This window comes from Rhinatrema bivittatum, chromosome 17 (genome assembly GCF_901001135.1).
Source record: "Rhinatrema bivittatum chromosome 17, aRhiBiv1.1, whole genome shotgun sequence".
Lineage (NCBI taxonomy): Eukaryota > Metazoa > Chordata > Amphibia > Gymnophiona > Rhinatrematidae > Rhinatrema > Rhinatrema bivittatum.
Genome location: NC_042631.1, coordinates 40,774,025 through 40,798,029, shown reverse-complemented (window position 1 = coordinate 40,798,029; position 24,005 = coordinate 40,774,025). Strand labels below are relative to the sequence as shown.

The 24,005-nt window shown below is 42.6% G+C and overlaps 1 protein-coding gene across 1 annotated transcript in view; it reads right to left on the bottom strand.

Moving 5' to 3' along the window:
* The window catches only part of LOC115079486 (mucin-5AC-like), a 186,495-nt gene extending 179,388 nt beyond the window's left edge, over nucleotides 1–7,107 (bottom strand). The window contains exons 1-3 of the mRNA XM_029583111.1: nucleotides 6,803–7,107; nucleotides 4,718–4,832; nucleotides 2,959–3,043 (exon numbers count right to left, since the gene is read on the bottom strand). Of these exons, the coding sequence (XP_029438971.1) occupies nucleotides 2,959–3,043; nucleotides 4,718–4,832; nucleotides 6,803–7,107 (505 nt within the window). The remainder of the gene's footprint in view (nucleotides 1–2,958; nucleotides 3,044–4,717; nucleotides 4,833–6,802) is intronic.
* Nucleotides 7,108–24,005: the final 16,898 nt, after the last annotated feature.

Sequence of the window (24,005 nt, the reverse complement as noted above, 5' to 3'; positions counted from 1 at the left end):
AGGCCAAGTCCAGAGTAGATTCACAGAGGTGTGGTAGCACAGGCTGGGATCAGGGCAGGCGGCAGGCAAGGAGAAGTGGCAAATGGACATGGGTCAAACCAGAGTCAAGAAGAGGATGGTCAGGCAAGGCAAAGGTCAATCCAGGAGTCAAGCAGGAACATAGATGAAGCAGAGGTCAAGCTAGGTATCAATCAGTAGCGAGGTGAGACGAAGCAGAGGTCAAGCCACCTATCAATCAGTAGCATGTTCAGACGAAGCAGGGGTCAAGCCAGGTATCAGTCAGTAGCATAGACAAACAGGGAAGACGCAGAACTCAGGAGCAGAAACAGGTACCAGGAGCAAGGCAGGATCAGGAGTCAGGAACACAGACGAAGCAGGAACAAACCAGAAACCAGGAACACAGAGAAATGCAGGAACAGCAACTAAGCACACGATAAGCGTGGAGATCTGTTGCCAAGGCAAGGAAAAACTGGCTGGGCCCGGCCTTATATACCGGGACCCAGTGACATCATCATCCGGGGCCGCGGCCCCTTTAAAGGTAGCCAGGTTGCGCACACGCGAGCCTAGGAAGAGGGATGGTGCGAGACAGCGGCGTCTCCCTGTGGATCGTGTGGGGAGGCCCGCCGCAGAGCTGGGACTTCTGCGGAGGAGCTGGGAGCAACAGGGGCAGCCCGAGCACGGAGGTGGCTGCCCACGGCCGCAAGAGAGGTGGAACCAGGCACTGGAGCAGGCAAATGGGGGATGTGGGCCCGACTGCAGGCCAGCTGCGGCCGGCACACGCAACACAGGTCGCACCATGGTGCGAAACAGAGGCATTATGATATTCTCTGTTTTATTATCCATTTGTTTCCTAATAATCCCTAGCATTCTATTTGCTTTCTTGGCTGCTGCTGCGCACTGAACCTTGCATTTTGTAGCTATAATTTGGGTTACTCTTCCCTAAGTGCATCACTTTGCACTTGTCTATGTTAATTTTCATTTCCCATTTGCATGCTCAGTCTCCCAGTTTTGTAATGCCCTCTTGCGATTTCTCCCAATCCTCTTATGATTTGACAACTAATAAGAAAAAGGAGGTGATAATCCCCTTGACAAGGTCCTTGGTAAGGCAAAGACTGAACAAAGACTAGAAAGAGCAGACAACAATAAACAGGAAAGCCCAACAGAGCATAAGGCTGGCTAGGCAAACCTAGAAGGCCCAAAGGCCGTAAGGCTGGAGAGGAAAGCACAAGAGGACACTGAGCATGCCAGATGGACCTGAAAGGTTGCAGAGCAAGGCAGGTAGGTCTGGAATATCACAGAGCAAGGTCAGAAGGCCTGGAAATGCACAGAGCAACAACTGAAGCATTTCAAACATATAATTCATAAACAATTCCTCCCCAGAAATTATGCAGGAATACAGAAAATTCAATAGGCAAAGATTATTAGTTCTTAGTCTATTTTCCATAACATCACATTTAAAATGAATATTCAGATTATCTTTAATTCCTGCTACTAAGAATACTCATATATTCAATATAGCTAAACCTTGAGAAGAGGAACTAGATTCTAAAGACATCAATGTGAATCAACTTCAGAGAGCTTCTTAGATGTATCAGAGGAAAATTGACATAGTTGAACAATTAAAGTAGACAAATTTGAATCTATATGACTGTTTCCCATATGTTCTTCAAAGAAATGTCCCATGGCCTCAATGAGGTATTCAAATCAGACCCATCAGTTTTTAAAGGAATAGATACTGGTTTAGGAACTAGTAGATTAGACTATTGATGCTGCCAATATTAACCCAGTACCATCAACAATCCCCTCAGGAGACACAGAATCGAGAACAGGCATTAAAGGCTGCCTATCCAAAACTGGTTATGAAGAAACAGTAGGAGTAATGTGTTGTGGATTATCCACTTAATGCACCATGGAATCTGAAGAGTTAGGGAGAGCTGATCTAACATCAAGACTCAGGGAGAATCCTTCTAGTTCGGTACCCACGTTCCCATGCAGTGAAGAACTGGAAGGTGAACATGTAGAGCCATCTGGCCACATATGGGAGGAGAAACTTGAGAAGGAGTCGAAAATTTCCCCTTCTTTGTTTTCCCCATTCTCAGTCAGTACAAAACCGATATAAGGGGCGCTCCACTTAGGTGCACAGCTTTGGAATGCCGGCAGCAGTGCACCACTGGTTGCCGCCTTTTTTAGGCCCCCGATGCAGTGATGGCCCTTGCATTGGGGGCTGGCCAGATGGTGCCTGTGGTATTGGTCTCCCTGCCTTGAATCCCAAGGGTTCTGGATTCAAGGCAGGCAAGGGGTAGCTGGCTCCACATTATGTTTTGTTTTTATTTTCCAGTTAGAATCGAATGGTAAATCAACCTTTTGGTTGTCAAAAGAACTCATAGAAGCTGACTTTTTTTTTTTTTAATTTTGCAAATTTTTCTACAAAGATGAAAAAACTTCAGTTTTGTCATTTTAACTTTTGTAGCACAGCTTTTTTACACATCCTTACTTTAACCCATTTGTGTAAACAGAGAGGAATTCCTAGAGTGTGAACGCCCTCTCTCCCCTAATATCTTAGTAAAGCTAAATGGAATACAAAAAGCCTCTCTGTAATAGGGGGCCTATTGATCAAAGTGTGACATGCAATAATGTATGTTATTAGTAAATAAAAATAGGCCCCACTGGGTTTGCAGGGAGCTATAGTAAACAGTGTGTATTCATGCATCTTACAGCTTGAATTATAGACAACTCTGCCCTCATTGTAAGTCAGCAACAAGGTATGCAGCAGAATTCATTTATAGGAATCTAACAGGGACTGCAATGGAAATTCTTCTGCTATGGCCCCTGGAGCTGGACTCCCATGCCATTTTGCATAGGTCACCTGAGCTGCGATATGAACTAGTGGCCTAGAGGTGAAAGGTATGACCATTCCCCTGAGAAATCCAGTCCCCATCCCTAATCAATGATACTTACTGTTTGAAATTAACTCATTAGTAATGCTGTTGAAGTCTCCACAAAGACCACACGTCTGGTTGGCATATTTATAATTTAATTCCAGCTAAAAGTTAGAGATAAGAAAGACTGGTATCCACGATATTCAGATATACCATACTAATACAATGCACAGTGATTGCTGCTTTCTAACATATGAGCAATATAATTTGGAAATTCAGTAATCCCCACCTAGTTCACTTAAAAGCAAATCTAACCTATCTTGAGGTGCATAATGATGTGAAAGTCCATGAGACAAATTGTAATTCCCAGTCCATCTTGATTAAGATTTACTTTTAAGTTGTTAAAATGGAAGTTGAATTAGCAGAACCCCTCTGAATCCTTGGAAGCAGACTATATCAGAAATGTGGCGCAGAAGCATCTAATTAGTTCATGTGTCATGCGTATGAAGTCCTTTTCAGCTCCCTACTCAGTAATGGCTCAGTAAGATCCATTGTGTGAGGTCATTGTGAAAACGACTGTTCTCGGAAGTTAAAGGAAGAGCAGAACAAGAAAAGGAATTTCAAATATAGTATAACAGTAACTTTTGTAATGAATCCATCAGCATACTACAGCTCAGACCACTAATTTAATCCAGAGTTCTGGGGAAATATTGATAGGTTCGTTCAAAGCGGTAGAGTTTCTTGTGAGTGGATTGTCTGCAGAAACTTGGAGCTTCAGAGGTATATGTTGCAGAACCCACAAGCTACCAAGTGGATACTGCAACATATTCCTTGACTTTAGGCCAATGGTTTTCACTTCTAGCCCTCACAGGCCACAAATGGGTGGGGGTTTCAGAATTTTCTTAATAAATATGCATTTAATAGATAGATTATAGATATATATTTGCATGCACACTATCTCAATTGTGTGCAAATCTCTCCCATCAATATTCATTTGGAATATCCTGAAAAACCGACCCATTTGTTTTACAGTCCTTGAGGATTGGAACCAGTTCTTAAGAGTAACAAACAAGCATCATTTTCAGGATAGCCCTAATGAATATGCATATTTTCATACAACAGAGGCAGAGCAGGCAAAAGACAATTCCACTTGCCATAGTCATTTATTTTTTTATTTTTTACATATTGGGAAAAAAGATCTATAAATTTGGTATGAAGCTGAATAGCTGAGGAAAGTTAGAGCAATGGCAGCAAAGCAGGAAATAGGGGAGAGAAGAAATAGCTGAAAAAGGGAAAAACAAGGCAGAGATGACATAAGTTTTTGTTTATTTGCTTTTTTATACCGACATTCATTGGGATACATCACATTGGTTTACGTGCCAACAAGGAGAAGTATGGATTGAAGTATGGGATCCTGTATGCTTATCTGCGCAGAAGGGTAGAGAATAGAGATCCAAGGAAGATGAAAACAAAATTTGGCTGGATAAGGCATAATACCCTACCATGTTCATGCTTCTACAGCTGACAGTTGGGTTATATCCTTACAGCATAGACATAAATAACTGAACAGACTGGATGGGCCAACTGGCCTTTTTTTCTGCAATGACCTACTTAGTTCCTATGTTTTGCTGCTATTACCAATTATAAGTTTTGTGCTTTATAGATAATTTAGTCACAAACTTATGGTATTTTATTGGTGACATAAATGTCTGAGCCTTTGTTTTAGAAGTCAAAAGTGAAAGCATTTTAAGACCATACAATTACTGGAAATCTGTTGATAATATAAGTGAAAGATACTCTATCGCTAGTCATTGGTAACGTTCATAGCTTGCTCTTACCTGGATGCTGTCAGCCTCATTCCACATGAAGACCAGCCCCAGTTTGGCAGTGATTTTCACGTACATGCCACTCCTCACAATCTGGATTCCTGAGAGACTGTAAGGAAGCTGAACACTGGCGTGGAACGATATTGATGTTAGTAACACTGATTGAAATGATACTCTTAATAGCTCTAGTGGTAAACAAGCAGAAGAAATCGTACATTTGGAACTCTTGTTTAGAGCATGTCACACAAAAGGAAAGTGTGGTGGATGGCCTGGAATGCATTCCCAGAGCAAGAAATAGACTAGAAGATAAAATGGTAACTTCACAAAGTTCAAAAAGTACAATTAATGGCACCACAGGCCATTGGAGGTAGCCAAAAGGTAGCCTACACAGAATGGCGGTTACAACCCTAACAGCAGTCTTCCAAGAAGTCACTGGATTAACATGTATGGAGAAGTTATAATCCTAACAGCAATAGTATGGCTATATCAAGGTTCCAAGAACGTTTTAGAGTAATTAGCAAGGAGCAGTTATGACTCTAACAACAGTGGTATGGCTATACCAGGCTTCCAGGTAGGAAGCATGGAGTTACCACTTAAATAAGTATGGGGAGGCCAGATGTTTTGGACAATGACTTTGCTAGTTTTGGTAGCTGTGTGGATTGTTAGAAAACTTGGCTGACATGGAAGGCGACCTGTTTGCTGAATTCAGTGTTAGTTTTCTAGGAACCATTGAGTAAGATGACTAGGTCTACATTTGCCAACTAATGGAATGGGTAGAGGTCGGCACTTTAACATATTATGGGCATCCTTCAGACTGAAATGGTGGGCAGTAGTATGAGAAGAGTAGAAAGTGCTAGAAGATGGGAGCTGGTATTGAGTATGGGAATTTATATGCTTATCTACACAAAGTAGAAAAATTGCAACTGGGCAGACCGGATGGGCCAATTTGGTCTTTTTATTTATTGGTTGAATTAAAAATTCTTATATTCCACTATTTTCAATTACTTTTTTTGTTGTCATTTACTATGAGGTCCATATTCAGACACAGTCTGGCTAGCAAAGTTAGCCGGATAAACTTATCTGGCTAACTTTGGAGGTATATTCAATAGTATAGCTGACTATCTTAAAGTTAGCCAACTAACTATAGCCGCCTAAGTTTAGGACAGCTCTTTGCCATGACCAGACTTAGATGGCTAAGTCATCCAGCTAACTCTGAATATTGGAGTTAAACGGTTAACTTAGCCAGCTAACTCAACTCCTCCCAGGTATGCTCTCAGAATGACCCCTAACTTAGCTAGCTGAATTCTAGCCTCCTAACTTATTAGACAGCTAGAATGTAACTGGAAATGCGCCCAAATATTCATTTAGCCAGTTAGTTTCTGAGTTAGCCTGCTAAATGCTTTTGAATGAGGGCCTCTATGTTACTATGTTAAATATGAAGAAGAACAGATACATTTTTCTTTGAATAAAGGAAAAAGGGGAAGATTGAATAGGTATTTTTGAGAAGAGTAAATTAGACCTCTTTCTAAAGCTGTAGGTAATGAGATGTGCTTGGAGTGGTAGTTAAGGATGTGTGACAAATGAAATGTTTTATTTTGCAAATGTTCTTGTGAATGGGTTTTAGAAAATCACCCTGGGGGTTGTGCGCGTAGAAGCATGCTCAGAAGTGATTTGCAAGTACATTTACGCATACTAGAAAGAGGTGTCCAAGGAAGTGGCTTTCATCTAGAAAGGTCTGGGCTTGGTTCAGAACTGCCCACTCAATATCAGAAAAATTCTGCAGAATTTAGGGAAGATAATTTTATAGCAGCCTGCGCTGAAGCCCACATGTAGGAAGTACACGTAGACTTCAGTCCAAATTTTCAAAGTGGCATAGCGCAAGCGCACACATTTGTTAACACCTACTTGGGAGCAGGCATAAATGCACACACAATCATTTATGTGTATACTTTTGAAAATCAAAAGTTTTGGGTGCGGAAACCATTTATTCGCTTACTTGAGATTTTCAAAAGATTTTCTGTAGCCTTGCGTCAATGGATACGAGGGTGTGTTTTTTTTTTGTTTGCTTTTTTTTATATTCAAAATGCTTAGACTTACATGGCACCATCACACTTAATGGAGTCATTCTTGATTTCAATGACTGCCCCTTCTATCATCAGCAAGACCCGGCTGATAACAGGAATGCTGTTCACCACAGAGCGCCTGATCTGGATGTTGAATTCCTCGTAGGTGCTGCTGCAGTGTGAGGCAAAGAGATAATTGCAGAGTCCGGGAAAGTAAAACACGTCCCCATCAAAGGTTTTGAAGTGGAAGTTGCCCCATGTGCTGCATATCTGGCCAGTGTTATCGGTGATTTCAACTGTGGATTCAACATAGACTGTTAGAATCAATTTACACCCCATGATACTCTCAGTAACAGCCTATTTCACCTTAAGCTTTTCATCTTTCAGTCGGTGTGCTCTCTGTCCACCTGCCACTTGGTTTAATTAGCATGTTTATTTGTAACATGTTCAGCCATCAGGCATTAAGGCTTCAATTAGGAGCAAATGCAGGTAGAGATATGATGGTTTCTGTCCCCTTCCCTTCTACTCCCCCAACATTCGCTTCACTCGCCTACTCCTTCTTCCCAGAATTGTATTGTAACGGGTCAACTTGCTACCTTGTTATCCCCATGGATTAAGTCCCGCTCTCAAAGAAACTCCCTTAAAAGCCCCTGATGACCAACTATAATTCATTTAGAACAGTGTCTTGGAAACTCGGGATCATGACCCCAGGCTGGGTCACGGCACGCCAGCCCCTTCCCACCCCGGCGCCCATTCCAGTTACCAACTTAAAGGCTTTGCATTGCTTTCAGGAAAGCTGAGTCACGCGATACCAATGCTGCCACGTTGTTCTCGCGATGACCAACAAGAAGCAGTGGAGCTGGGCAGCTCAAAGTGACCGAGAAGCCATGCAGAGCCAGGCCGCAGCTGGCAGGACTGTCAGAGTCAGTGAAAGAGTGAGGGAGAGTGGGCAATAGGTGGCCAAGGAAAGGGAAGAGCAAGAACATCTTAAAAATTAAGGAAGGGCAGGGTCCATCTAATGTAACATTTTAGTTAGGGTACAGTATGTCATTTTTCTTCTGTTTGTAGGATTTTCTCCCCAGGTAATGTGATGAAAATAAAAGCCAATCAGGTACCTTTCACACTTCATGTGTGAGACTCTCATATTTCTCTTACAGGGTCTCCTTTGTAAATTAATGGCATAATACTAAAATTACATGGGAATAAAACACTGCAATTAATTCTTTAGTATGAAGAAATTGCCTTTTTAAATTTTTCTTCCACCAAACACATTAAATACTGCTTACTGGGGTGAGAGGGTCAAAGACAGCATTTGTAGATTCAGTTTAGAATTGTCTCAGGGCAGTATCTGTTTTCTCTATATATTGAGTGGGGTTAGCCAAGCTGGAAGACTTTCTTGAGAGAGCCTTGCAGCTTCTCTCACTTGGACAGCAGGCAGGCAGCCTACGAATCACGATGAGCAGCCAGAATGTGGTAATGATCTGGAGGAATATTTTACGTTATTAGATTCAGAGATTGAATGGCAATGTGCTGATGGACACTGCCCATAGAGACGTGAAAAATTTGAATCTGGTGAAAATTTAAAACATTTGACAATTCACTGTACTCCTCATTTGAGTCCAGGGGGCCTCATGAATTGGGCAAAAGTGCTCAAACTCTGTATAATATTTTGGTCTTTTTCGTCTGAATAGCTTTGATGAACCTGCAGACCAGTAGCACCGTGCTAAAGGTACAAATTGATAACTCTTGCTTCGCTTAAGCTGTTCTGGGTCCAATGTTTGATATAACTCTGCCTGTGATTCATTGGCGCCCGGGGGCCTTTATTTGCCAGGAGAATCGGTAAACCACGGCTGCCGGGGATCCCATCCCACCCGGTGGCCGAACTGAAGCAGGGCCATGGCCACCACAACGTTTCCCTAAGCTGCGCACATGCGCCGCTGGGCACAGCTTATCCTGCCATCCCCCCGATGCAGTAAGAGCGGCGGGGCCGCGGTGAAGCAAAAAGGCTCACGGCCCCGGTGTTCCCACTGGAAGAGGCCCCGCGGCCGCCGGGGAATCCCATCTCGCCCGGCAGCTCAAATGGAGGAGGCCTCGTGGCTGTACCAGGGGATCACGTCCCGCTCGATGGCTAGATCGGGAGTGAGTGTGTGTGCATGCCTAAGCATGTGTGCATGAGAGAGAGAAAGTGTGTGTAAGCATATGCACCTGAGAGAGAGGGTGCATGTGTATGCATGTGTGTATGAGTGTGTGTGCATGAGAGAGAGGAAGCGTGTGTGTAAGTGTGTGTGTAAGCATTTGTACCTGACAGAGAGGAAGAGTGTGTGTGTGTGTGTAAGTATATGCACCTGAGAGAGAGGGTGCGTGTGTATGCATGTGTGTATGAGTGTGTGTGCCTGAGAGAGAGGATGCGTGTGTGTAAGCATTTGTACCTGACAGAGAGGAAGAGTGTGTGTGTGTGTGTGTGTGTGTGTGTGTGTGTGTAAGTATATGTGCCTGAGAGAGTGGGAGCGAGTGAGAGTGTGGGCAAGCATATTTGTCTGAGAAAGAGCCTGTGTGTGTGTTGATGAGAGAAGAGAAAGTTTGTGCACCTCTCTTCCCCTTCCCCTTCATCCATGACGATCTTATGGTGATCAGAAGTCTAAAGTTCCCAGGTTAATTGGATGATATTTGATGGGCTTGCTGTTTTGAAATATTTTATTGATGTTTAGGAAATTTTTAAAAAATATGTATAGGAGTTTTTAATTTTGGATTCTTTTCTATTTGTCAGCTGTTTTGAAATATATATTTTTTAGTAGTATAGCTTTATAGTTCTGATTGATTTATATTTCTTGATTGTATTGTTTTGAGGAACGGTGTTTCTGCTTTTCCATTGTTGATCAGTATACAGAGTCTGGTTTGTTGTGGTCTCCAGTTTCCATTTATACTTTCTAGTCACTTTATTTTGTATTTGGTGAGGGTCTGTCTTAGTTCTGCATGTATGACTGAGGTGAAGTATTTTGCTAACATCATTTCTGTGTAGGGATTTATAGCAGCTTGGCTAGTTCTGTTTTCCTAATAAAAGCTGAATTGGTGTTTTAGAGCCTGGCACAATGTTTGCAGTTAGTACTGTTTTGGAATGGGAGGTTTATTATATTGTAATTGAAAGTTAATTTGCTCATGGCTTTCTGATAACCAAGTCCACACTTAGGGCCAGATTTTAAAAGCCCTGCGTGCGTAAATCCTGCTGGATTTATGCGCGCAGGGGGGTTACACACGCCAAGCCTATTTTGCATAGGCCCGGCATCACACACAAGCCCCGGGACGCACGTATATCCTGGGGCTTTGAAAAAGGGGGCGGAGGTATGGGCGGGGTGCCGGTCAGGGGGCGGTCCGGGGGCAGGACCGAGGCCTCCGTGCCAAAGGATCGCACGCCGGCAGCTGACCGGCGCGCGCAAGTTACGCCTGCCAGAGGCGGAGCGGCCTCAGAGGGAACGGGGAAAGCCATCGGAGCTCCCCTAGGGCTCGGCACACGCAAGGTGCACCCCCTTGCGTGCACCAACCCCGGATTTTATAACATGTGTGCGGCTGCGCGTGCATGTTATAAAATTGGGCTTAGATTTGTGTGTGCCGGGTTGCGTCCTCGCGTATCTCTTAAAATCCGGCCCTTAATGTGTTACAATAATCCTAACACCATATATGTTCCAAGTGTCTTTGTTTGCAGGGTTTTCTGGTTACTACCATAGCTGAGTATGAAAATATAATATATACACTGTTGTGATACTTTTACTTCAAAAACTGTACTTTGGGTGTCCCTTTTCATGTAACATCTTTTAGTATAAATGCAGAATTTTAAATTGTGTTTGTACAGAGGGTTGTGGTGGGGAGGAAGGTTGGGTCACAAAGCTCATCTCTGGGTCACCACTCAATCAGGGTGTCCCACAAGGCTCATCTCTGTCCTCAACCCTCTTCAATATTTACATGCTACCCCTCTGTGACCTCCTCTCTAGTCTCAAGCTGCCTCACTTTGTCTACGCTGATGATGTCCAGTTGCTCATACCCATCACCTACTCCCTACCAAAAGCTATGGACATCTGGAAGGATATGCTCCAATCCATAAACAAGCTCTTAGCTTCCATCCATTTAGCTCTTAACACCACTAAAACTGAAATCATGTTCATCTCACCCCAAAATCATCCTAACCCCCCCCCCCCCCCCCTATCCATACACCATTTGCCCAGCAAGTCCGTGATCTGGGCGTCATCCTTGACGACCATCTCTCGCTTAAGAAATTCATCAGTAATATACTAAACGATGGATTTTTTAAACTACACTCCCTAAAAAAACTAAAACCCCTACTTCATCCCCCCGACTTCCACACAGTTCTACAAACCACCATCTTTGCCAAAACCGACTATTGTAATGCTCTCCTCCTTGGTCTACCGAATAACGCCATCCAACCCATTCAAATATTACAAAACACAACAGCCCGGATCTTGACCAACTCACGCAGAAATGACCATATCACACCGGTATTAAAAAACTTACATTGGCTCCCAATTGCATCACGCATCCAATATAAGGCTCTCTCCCTTGTCCACAAGGCTTTATACAACCCTGAAATGAACTGGTTCAACGAATCCTTCCGCCTCCACCAATCCAACAGGCCCATCAGACACCAACATCTCGCCTCCATGCCTACACCCTCTCCCAAACATTACAAACTTACCTCCACAAGAGCCCGAGCGCTCTCTATCGCCGGGCCCACCCTTTGGAACTACGACAAGAAGAATGCACAAAAACATTCAAATGGAAGCTGAAGACCTGGCTCTTTACCAAGGCATACACCTAATTTCCCCACTTTCCCCACCTACCCTCTCCCCCTTTCCTCACCCCCACCTTAAGATCCTTCATCGCCCCTTATCTGTTCAGTCCTCCTACCTGCCCCTTATTTCTCAGCTCGCTTACTCCTTTAACCCCCCTCCACCCCTCCTCCCCTCTTACCCGCCCCCACCCCCTCCCCCTCCCCTCTCCTCTCTCTTCTAACTCTACACAATTGTCTTTCTAGGACATTGCTATTTTTTATGAATACTTTGTATATATTGATACTCTATATATATTTGTAAATTTTGCTCATAACGTTTTGTTTGATTATTTCCCGCCCTTATCTCCCCTCCTCATTTGTTCATATGTTAATTCGTTATATCTGTTCGATGTAAAACGCCTCCTCATTTGTTCATATGTTAATTCGTTATATCTGTTCGATGTAAAACGCCTTCCCAGGCGCCTGTTTCAGTTACACTGTAAACCGATGTGATATCCCCGATGAACGTCGGTATATAAAAAATTTTAAATAAATAAATAAATAAAAAGCTGTAAGATTCATTTTGGGTGCCTATACCCTTGCACTGGCCCTGATTCAAAAAAGAAAACAAATTAAGCATAAAAAAAGCAGAATGAGGAGGGGCCAGCACAATAATTGTGTTGCAACCGTCTCTTCCCGACAGCTTCACTCCGCCGACCTTTCTTTCTTTGCACCTCCTCTTGCTATGGATGGATGCCTGGCTGCCACGGCGTCTGCCTGCCGTCCTCTCCGGCGTCCCCGGACTGGTTTGAGCGCTGCCCCTTCCATGCTCCGCTGGTACCTTAGGGCGCGCGCGCCGCGCAGCCCTCACTCTTATTTCCTACTTGGCGTGAACCTCAGAGTGTCCCCCTGTGATGACATCACGCTACCCGGATATTTAAAGCCTACAATGTTTGCTAGCCTTTGAGTTAGCAAGGGGTATCTTACAGATGGGATTCGCTCTCTGTACCCAGCTACTCTGCCTCTCCAATTTTCCATTGGACTCTTAACGCTAATGGATACCCGCTCCTCGGGGGCCTCACTTGCTTTTCAGGTCGCTATCAGGAAATCCTCGAGGGCCCATGTTTCCTGACTCGCTGCCTGCTCCTATTTTCTCTTCTGCCTGGAAGGATTTTGCTGTCTTCAACACCAGTGAGTACTACCATCTTCACCTCAGAGCTGTTCCCTGGAACCAGGTACTCGCTCCTCGAGGGCCTACCTCCGTTCCAGCCCTAGTGCCATCTCCTACATGGAACCGCTGTGTGTGTATATTACTTTCAAGCCTCTCAGCTCTCAGCTCTCAGGTACTCGCTCCTCGAGGGCCTGTTCTCCCTATCCTGGGGCTTTGTGCATATTCCACTGTACTCATTATTCTCAGTTCTTTCCACTACAGCACTGCTTCCGGAGGAGTCGCTGTTCCAGTGCCTGAGGGACACTAGCCCAGCCAGGCTACTTCTGCTGCTCACTACTGCCACCTCTGGTGGCTTCACCACATTGTCTAATAAAAGATCAGTCTCTGTGTTTGTATGTCCTAAACTGAGCCTGGCCTGTGGCCCCTCACGGGACTTCCCCCCGTGGGCGTGGTCAGCTGCCACAGTGTCCAAGGGTCCACCCAAACCTCACTAATTGTAACAAATTGTTTGCACAGGGGAGCAAAAAAGCTACGTGTGTATTTATGTGTGTGTTCTTTGCTCCCCCAATCCTTGACAATCTCAGGGTGAATGAAAATCAGATGTCCTCAGGTATGGAGAGGGGAACACTTTTTATTCTTATTAGTTTGAATTACTGGGGGGTGTTTGATATGGCTGCTGTTTTGAAATATTTAATTGTTTTTTTGGAAATGTTTAAAGTTGGTTTTATCATTTATTTAATGCTCTATTTATCATCTGTTGTGAAACATTGATTTTATTAGTATGGTTTATTATTATGATGGATTTATATTTCTTGATTTTGTTTTATGAGGAATGGTAATGTTTCTGTTTTTGCATTATTGCACTGCATTTGAGGCTGGGAAGCACAACTGCTGGGGACTGGGAGGTCTGGGAGGGAAGAGGAGACTGGGAGGAGAGAAAAGGCTGGGGAGCAAGACTGCTGGGGCCTGGGAGGGTAGGAGACTGAGGCTTCTATTGCTTCCGTTTCTCTAAGATGGGAAGTGAGAGAATTTGATTTTCTATGTAATTTTTGGGAAATGTGCATGTGAATATTTCTATATTATTTCTCTGGAGTTATTCTGCAGGCACAGTCTAGCTTTTTGGGGTTTCCAGCCCAGCTCTTGTCTCCACGTTTCTCTTTCTAATTTGTGGTCAGTTATTCTGTATTTGGTGAGGGGGCAGGCAGTGATGTGTGCAGGTCTGGAAAAAAGGACCAACTTTGGAATGGTTTTTTCCTTTTTTTTTCCTGGTAGAAGTGGAAGAATTTAAAGAAATTTTACACTGCAGTCCTTGACTCTCGAGCGCATTCTTTATCCGAGGCTGTTTTAGTTTGCTTGCAGTACCACCGAGGGAAGGTGAAAGGAAGGTCTATGGGCAGCCTGTCTGCAGGCAGGGAAGCTCCTGCCTCAGGCAGCTCACAAGAGTCTGTCAGCTCGTTTCTTTTCTGGGGTTTGTATTAGTCTGGCTTTCTGTGACCAGGAACATTTCTACAAGGAGGCTGGTGGGGGAGGGGGTGCAGGGGAGGCAACACCAATGCATTGGCCCCCGGGCGCTGGAGATCCTTGGTACGCCTCTGCAGTGCTTACTTAAGATCTATGACTTCCCTTTTTCTCAAGGAGAGACACTGAATCCTGTGCTGCTGAGGTATTTACTGTATAAATAAAAGGGTGGCACTTGTTCAGTTGTACATTGTGGCTCCCGTTTTCAAAACCATGCAAAAACATAACTCTTCTGTAACATACGATCTACAGGAATGTAAATACTGATTTGGTGATCCCAGCTATAGTACTAATTACTCTTAAGGCTGCTGCTGAGCTTAATTTGGAACATAAGAACATAAGAAATTGCCATGCTGGGTCAGACCAAGGGTCCATCAAGCCCAGCATCCTGTTTCCAACAGAGGCCAAACCAGGCCACAAGAACCTGGCAAGTACCCAAACACTAAGAAGATCCCAGGTAATGGACTTCTCTGAGAACTTATCCAAACCTTTTTTGAACCCAGCTACACTAACTGCACTAACCACATCCTCTGGCAACAAATTCCAGAGCTTTATTGTGCGTTGAGTGAAAAAGAATTTTCTCCGATTAGTCTTAAATGTGCTACTTGTTAACTTCATGGAATGCCCCCTAGTCCTTCTATTATTTGAAAGTGTAAATAACCGAGTCACATCTACTCATTCAAGACCTCTCATGATCTTAACGACCTCTATCATATCCCCCCTCAGCTGTCTCTTCTCCAAGCTGAACAGCCCTAACTTCTTCAGCCTTTCCTCATAGGGGAGCTGTTCCATCCCCTTTATCATTTTGGTTGCCCTTCTCTGTACCTTCTCCATCGCAACTATATGTTTTTTTTTAGATGCGGCGACCAGAATTATACACAGTATTCAAGGTACGGTCTCACCATGGAGTGATATAGAGGCATTATTACATTTTCCGTTTTATTAACCATTTCCTTCCTAATAATTCCTAACATTCTACTATTTAACATTTCTATAGCGCTACACGACATATGTAGCACTATACAAAGAAGTCATCACATGACTACTAAATTTCTTATAATAACCATGTAACTATGTATACAATATATTAGATGTGCACACTGTTGAATTGTAACATACTCTGACCTGTACTGATAGGATGTATAATCAAGTTAAATCAAAATAAATAATTACAATATGACATTGCTGCAGTATATATTTAATATGTTGAGAATAAGAATCTGTGTTATCATTACTACTATTACTTCTACTTAACGTTTTTATAGCACTAAACGACATACGCAGTGCTGAACAAACACACAGAAAAGACAGTCCCTGCTCGATAGAGCTTATAGTCTAATAAGACAGACATACAGGACAAGAGACTTGGGTATGTCTTTAAGCAAGACAATGGTTAAAAAAGAAAGAAAGTTAATGAGGATAAATGCAGGACAATCAGGCCTGAGATTTAAAAGCAGCTTCAGAAAAGGTGGGTCTTTAGATGGGATTTAAACAGGGCAAGGGAGGGAGCACAACGCACCAGCTCAGGAAGTCTGTCCCAAGTACACGGTGCCGCAGGTGGAAAGCACGGAGTTGGGAATTGGCGGTAGAGGAGAAACAAAATACTTACATGGTTCAGCATTTTCAAGGGAACGGAGCCCAAAGTCAATTTGATTCTGTCTGATGCAGTGGTTCGCTTCAGCTGTGCAGGGATGAAAAGGCCACACATGAATAAACAAGGCATTGTGGTTCTGCGCTGGCACATTAAAAGGTTTGCAGGTGTAGGACTTAACGAGCACGTGCAAATGACTGCTACTGAAACCAAAAGAAGTTCGTTTGGGCACCTAAATAGAGATTTGGCAATCATATCTGCTAAGAGGTTGTGCTTTTTTTTTCAGGTTGTATATAATTTTTTATTGCATGTGTAACTCAGGGTTGAACTCAGAGTCTTTCCCTTTGTGTATCTTTGGGGAAAATGCTTATTAGAGAAGATCCCACATGTCCTTGGAAGTCCTCTGTACTTGGAAAATCCCAGGACCCTCAAAACTGCATCAGACACAATTGTGGAAAATGTTAACCATAAGGTTAATTTTTTTTCCCACCAATGATGACATGGGGACAATTTTAAAACTGCCCACGTTGGTGCAAAGTTTACGCATATATATTCTGTTTGTGGCCTCTGCACCAGTTTTCAAAGGGAAAAAAAACAGTTGCATGTGGATGTTTTTTCAAATTCGGTTGGCTTTTCATTTGATGTTTACTTTAGTTCAGTGCATTTCATTGGACCCAAAACAAACACAACCAAAGTGAAAAACGGAAAGAAAAAAAAAAACAAAAGGACAAACGCTGGGTTCTCCCCTCCCCCACTATAAAAAACCCAACGAGCAATTAAAATAAAAAAAAAAAAATCCCTCCGAGGCCTTCCCATATCCTTCCGCCCTCCTGAACCTTCAGTTACCCCGTCAGTGAGGTTGCAAGCATAAAAAACTGCCAAAATGGGGCAGAAGCGACCCCCCCCCCCTCCCCCAGCCACTCCTGTCCCACTGGGTGTCGCTTTCAAAATGACCCCGGCAGACCCTGAGGCTGGCACCATTTGGTGGTGCAGATGCACAGCCTATGGCCATACAACAAAATGGTGCCAGCCTCAGGGTCAGCCGGGGCCATTTTGAAAATGGGACCTGGCAGGTCAGGAGCGACGGGGAAACATTCACCGCCATTTTAACTGTCTCTTGTGCTTGTGATCCCACAGATGGGGTAAGATCAGGTCCTGGGACGGAGGAGATGTAGGAAAGCCTGGGAGAAGTCATTACTTTTTTTTTTTTTAATTCTGGTGGTGCTTAGGGGTTATTTTCCCATTTCTGAAACAAAGGAAAGTGTGTGTGTGTGTGTGTGTGTGTGTGTCGGGGGGGGGGGGAATCTAATTTTGGCAGATTTTTTTTTAGAGGTTTTTTCCTGACAAAAATGAAGCAGTTTTTATTTGCATCATTTTCATTTCCTTGGAAAATGAATGAACATCCTTAGAAAATTCAAAGTACTTTCACTTCTCAAATTACCGTGTGTACAAAGTACATGCAATTGCTTGCACTTGCTTTTTGTTTAGGTCGAATTTTGCTTGAAACATCCATGCACACAGTAGAAAATGCAATCTACTCAGGTACTTTGCCTCCTGTACTCCTAGGAATGCCTCCTCCTTTCAGTGCAGTTAAAAAGTACACGCGATGTGGAACAATTTTTTTTTTTTTTTTACTTTTGCAAAGTCCTTTAAAAATTGTGCTCCCTATGACAGGATGGAAGTTTATATAAGAACCCAAGAAGTGCCATGCCAAGTCGGCGAGCTGTTCATCGAGCCCCACAGTCTGTCTCCATCAGTGACCTTCGAGGGTCACTTGGAAATCATCAGAAGATTCTAATCCATTCCCTGCTGCTCATTTCTGTTAGCATGAGCTGGCGATCCTCGCATTTACCTGGCTAACAATTATGAATGGACGTCTGTTGCAGAAACTTGCTCAAACCTATTTTAAATCCATCTACACAATTATCCTTGACCACATCCATGGTTTGCAGACATCTGCCATTCTCTCTAGAGTGTTGGTCTACGATTCTACTTTAAAAACAAGGTTTGTCCCATAAAGTTTGTTACAAATCAGTGTATGCAGTCTGTATTGAAATTTCTTTGGGGTGCTGTCAGTTCTTCTGCCTAAGGTTCAGTTATCAAAGGAGGGCCATCCCTTTGTCATACATTTTTCTTTAGAGATTCTGTTTATGCTGCACTGCTGGTGGATCTGGATGTGGTCTACTTTCACATTCTATTGCCGTGCTGAATGTGCTATTGTGCTGTTGCCAAGAATAAATAGACAGAGCAAAAAGAGTGCGTGTGAATGATATTTGGGTATTTTCTTACAGGGGTTGGTTTCATATCACTACATTACTACTAATATTATTCATTGCTAAAGCACTGCTAGAAATATGCAGCATTGTACAGATACACATATGAAACAGTCCCTGCTACACATGGAGCTTTACAGTCTAGTCAAGGCAAACATACATGACAACCTATGGGAAGTGTATTTATTGTATAGAAGTGGTACATGATTTAAAAGCCACCTCCAAAAGGTGATAAAGTGGATTTGAATAGGGCCGAGGTTGGGGGAGCATGATGCACCAACTCAGGATGTTTATTACACAGCATGGAGAAGAACCCACTGAACAGAGTTCATGAGAGAGGCTGTAGAGAGAGAAAAGAGAAGATAAGGAGGTAATAGTTGCAGAGTGAATGCATTTGAAGGCGAGTAAGAGAAACTTGAACTGTCTACGGAAGCGGATGGAGAGCCAATGAGAAGAGAAATTGCATGATCATAGCAACATTATTTTATATTTATTTATTTATTTATTTATTTAGGTTTTTTATATACCGGCATTCATGACGACAATCACATCATGCCGGTTCACAGTAAAACAGGGGTGCATAATAAACTTCAACTGAACTTTGGTGCGGAAAAAGCAGTTACATATAACAAGGGTAGTAGAACTGGGTGAAGAGAGAAACAAAAGGAAAGGTTAACGATGGCTAAAGAAGTTTACAAATAATTAAAGTTGAATGGCTGGGTTTTAAGTTTTGATGGTGAATTAAAGGAAGATAAGTCATTAAAGGAAAATAAGTCATGCAGCTGAATTCTGAATAGATTGCAGCAGAGAGAGATGCTTCAGCAAGAAGGCCCGTGAAGAGCAAGTTGCAGTAGACTAAGTGAAAGGTGATAAGAGAGTGGATGAGCATTTTGGTAGCATGCACTGAAAGGAAGGGACGGATTTTAGCAATGTTGTAGAGGAAGAAGCGACACACTTTACCAGGTGTTTTGGATGTGTGTAGAGAAGGAGAAAGAGGAATGCAAGATGATCCCCAAGGTTACGGGTCTAGGGACCCAGAAGGAAGACGGCTCCATCTACAGAGATGAAAAATGTGGGATGAGAGGAAGTGAGGTGGGCGGAAAAAGACAACATGGCCAGGATGGAACTTCTTAAGTTTAAGGTAGCAGTGGGGCATCCGAGTGCCAAGCAGGCAGAGAACTGGGACTAGATTCCTGGTGAAATTTCTAGTGTAGAGAGGTAGATCCGGGAGTCGTCAGCATAACAGTGGTACAGAAAGCTGTGAGAGGAGATCAGAGCACCAAAAGAAGAAATGCAGAGAGAAAAGAGAAGAGGACCCAGGACAGAGCCTTGAAGCTCACCAAAGCTATTAGCATAGTATTCCCAGTTCCCATCTTTTGAAACCATTCACATTGCTCGGGAGAATTATACCAAATCCTACTTTTTCATAGAACATGCAGTGCAGGCACAGTAATTAGCCTGCCATTTTGCTTTTGTGCCTTTTAACATTGATTTGAGGTTCAACTTCTACTTTTTCCACTGTGATCTCACACAAGTCACTTTATCTCCCATTGCCTCAGGAACCCACTGTAAGCTCTTTGGGGAAGGGATTTATCACACCTGAAAAATGTTGCAAAATTGGAAAGACGGTCTAGAAATACACAAAAAGATTGATTTGGGAATATGTACGGGCAGGATTGCCCATTCCTGCCTCAGTTTGTCTACCAGCTCAGATCAGGCTGACTTACTTCTGATGCTGGCCCAGTTCTCCCAGTCTGTTTTAATTTAGCGTATTTGGATCGAAATTCAGTTTTTTGTGAATGGCTCTCATAAGCTTGAGTCTTCACGAATCACTGGCAGGGAGGCCCATGAGGCCTCTTAATCTCAGCTCGCCAAGAAGATGATTTCCTAAACCTTTTTCCCATGGACAAAGAATCTGAGAAAAGCTTTAGTTAACCAGGCCCCCAGGTCACGTTCACAATGAAAATTAAAGCAGGTTAGGGTGGATTTTTTCCAAGTACTGCATCCCATAAAATTAGCAAATTAACTGAGCTGTGTCTCAGATAATCAAAGAATTATCAGCCCCCACTCCTCCACCTCTCCTCTCAGCCCCAGTTCATCTTATTTGATGGGAGTGGTGATTGATTGTATCATTGCAGTTTGTGGAAGGTCTTCAGAATTGTACAGATTTCATTACAGTCTCTAAGTGGTGAAATGGCAGGTTGGAAAGAAGAGAAGGCTTATACATTTATTTACTTTTTGCAACATTTCTGGGTTGGATTTTTTTTGTTTTGTTTTGTTTTATTTTTGTTGTTTTTGAGGGAGAATTGTGGTTCTTATTTATCGAGTGAAAGGGAAGAACCAGCACAATGCAGTCTTTTCTTATGAGAAAATGATTTCAAACTGAGGCTGCAAAATGTTACTGTTTGGAGGGGTCACCAGGAAAGTGTCATTTAAACATCTATGATATAGAAAAGGTCAACAGGCTTTTGCTGAGCAGCAAATAATTCTTCTGCAAATAAATCCATCCTAGAAGTGCATCTAACCTGTCATGTTTTCATGAATATGCATAAGATAGATTTGTATGCACTGGATATTCATTATGGATATCCTGAAAACCAGATTAGTTAGGCATGCCTCCAGGACAGAGATGAGACCCAGTTCCCTAGTGGTGCCTTAGAGGCATTGCTGTTTCCTTAATTGAGTCAGGGCTGAGGACTCAGAAAGCAGAGAGTCCCCTTCCAAAGAAGCACCCTCTTCTTCACCAAGCATCTCTTTAACACACAATTAGTTGTTCCATCCAGTGTGCCCCCTGTAAAGGTGCGGAGGCTTGCTGGCTAGTGCGAGGACAGGAGTATTCAGAGCACTGGTAAATTGAATTAAAGGCGTAAAGGGCCTCATCTGCTTGCGCCTAGCAATGCCCCTGGGAGCCACTATTGAGTATGGTCATCATTCCTACGATGAATCTTAGATGTTTTCTATACTCTCTGATACGCCATCCAAACCAAAAGGGCAGATGAGCTACAGTGCAATAAAACCATTTCATTCAAGTTGGAGCTCGCTGCAGTCGTGTACTGGATGTGATTTTTAAAAGGCTGAAAAACGAGGCAAGTGGAAAAAATGCTCAATCCAAAAGAAACACTATTAATAAAAATATCAAGAAGGTGCTTTGGTATTTTGAAAAAAAAATTTGCACTAATTTCTTTTTTGGTTAAAAAAAATAAATAAAATGATGTCACTATAAATACAATGTTTTAAAGAGCAGGAAAGCCAGTGCTGGGCAGTAAGAGATGATAGTGCATTATTATTTTTGCCTAGAAACAAATGTGTGCGATTTAGATAAGGTCAAAAGCATACTGAATCCTTCCATAGTGGTTCATTATGTATTAATTGAGTTCAATTTTCAGAGCTACTTATACAGATAAAATTGTTTTACCTACATAAATCAGATCTGAAAATTGCCACCCCTCAATGCCACTAAATGTGCGTTGCTCCCAGGGGAGTGCTTAGGTCAGGGGAGATAGAGAATACACATGGATTGCATTTCAAATCCTGGCATATACTTTTCCAGCAAAATTCAAACCACAAGAAGCACAGGAACACAGGCGCAAGTGACCGCATATTTTTTTTGCACCTGTGGCAATTTTTAAAAAGAAAGTCCTCGTGCACTTTGAGTCATTGGTGCAAAGCTTGTGAGTAAAAAGTACACACGATCTTTGTCCCAATACAGAGAGTTTGAACATTGCCACCATAGTGACTTGTATTTCGCATTCTCTACTGCATACAATTTGGAACAAATTCAAATGGTAGCATTCAGAGAAAACTGAAAAAATAGTCCTGCTAGCACCCGAAAACAAGTTCTGTGCGAGCCAGAGAGGCAGCAGAATTCCAACTACTCTCAAGAGTAACTGCCTGCATTTCCAATCGGTATGATTACAAATGTTCAGTGTTAATTTTGCAAAGAAAAATTACTGAATTCTTTATAGACTTAGGGCACAGTCATTTCAGCTTATCTCACTGCCATTGAGAATTTGTGGTCTTTTGCAATATACACATTGAATATTTTAATGACACCTGGATCCAAATATCTGGTGTTGAAGTCTTGCCGAGAGGAACATGGCAGTGTAAGGTGCTTGAGTTTATAGAGCCAAGCCACTCAATTTGGAATGGAAAGTGAGCGAGTTCCTACCTTTCTGCTGGATGTAGACAACCGCCAGTATTGGGATCCATAGTGATAATGGTATCCCCTGCCTGATTCCCATCTTGTCTGGAGTTTCTGGGGAGGAACCACTCACTTGCACTTCACATGTGCCTTTTATAGAAGGAAACGTTGGCTGATACTCCAGAATATTTCCGACATGCTCTGGGAGAGGTGGGATTTCAAGAAACTGAGCATCTCTCTTCAGAGGAGGGCAAAAGTGAGTGCTCAATCAATCTGGCATGGTGCTGCCCAAGTAGGTTTGCAGTGAGGAGGACTACAATGGGGAAACTCTTAAAGGCATTAACCTGGTGGCTAATTGCTGCAGCACACTTGCTGCCCTCAAACAGACTAATTCCTACAGAGACTTGAGTTTTCCAAACTCAGCCTCCAAACAAAGGATGCAGAGTAGCAGGGTATCTTAGAGATCAGACTGTGCAGCACTTTGCTCATGCAGTACACCAACAGAATCGTCTCTCCCTCAAGAAAGAACAAATAGATCAAGCAGAAATAAAGAAATTCAATAAAAGTAACTGCATAGTGAGTGTGGCCATATGAACTCTGCAGTCTGATGAGGTTGTAGGCCTCTCTTCCATCAAAGAAAAACAAAAATCACAATTCTTGATAGGAATGAAATGTACTTTAGAGTTTGGATGAGGAGGAAAATGTGTGTGTATATGCGAAGGAGCTGGATACTTTGGATTTTTATTGTCCTTTGCTAAAATGATGTGCCCCCCAGTATCTTAATCTTGTTTCAGAGAGAAAATAAACATATTAGTCTATCACTAGCTGCAAAATTCCAGTATTTTCCCCCACTGCTCACGCTCAGTTCTCGAATCCCGATTCTCTTCACTTTTCTCAGGTTCTCTGACATGACAGCTGACATATCCAAAAAACAAAGATGAGATCTGGATTTCCCTGTTCCCATATGGGTAGTGAAGTTCCCAGGATACATGCTCAAAATCGAGGTTTATGCAACCCAAAAGTTTTGCTTTTCTGAAATATCTATGTTATGTAGACATAACAGTTGGAATCAATACTGCCAATCATTTTTAACAATCAAACTTGTTAATCTGTTCTTGATCAATGTATTGATTTGCAAGATCTCTGCAGGTTACATTTATTCATTTCTAACAATCTAGTTGATTATATTTCTCTCCTCATGTCTTTCAGAACCTTTCCCAGAATGTGCTAATTGCATTAGTGTTGAAATTAATTTCAAATAACTAGAAACAACTTGGTTGATTTTCACTTACAACAGAGCATGTGTATGAACTCTTAGCAGTAGAAAGAAATTGATCCTTAACCACTGGACATGCAGTGCATAGATGTTGTGCATCTGTTGAAAGATAATACCATTCTTTTGATAATATACATCCCTAAGTTATTATTCTAAGGTTTTGTTATTGGATGTTATGTTTCATTTATATTCCTTTTTGCTATACTACAATAATGTAAAGTGAACTGAAGAATACTATTATTTATAGTAGCATAATATAAAGTGAACTGAAGAATACTATTATTTATAGTAGTAATATCATAAGAATTAATTGTAAAATTGTAAGTTTATAGGAATAAAATGGTGTAAGAAAATGGCCCTAAAGGGCTGGATGACCCAAGTTTGATTCCCAGATCAGGTCTTCTGCTGCCTGGGCTGGAGATACTGTGGAGGAAGTACTCACAGCCCCTGGGGAGGGAGTCATGGTCAGTGCTAATGGTGACATCTA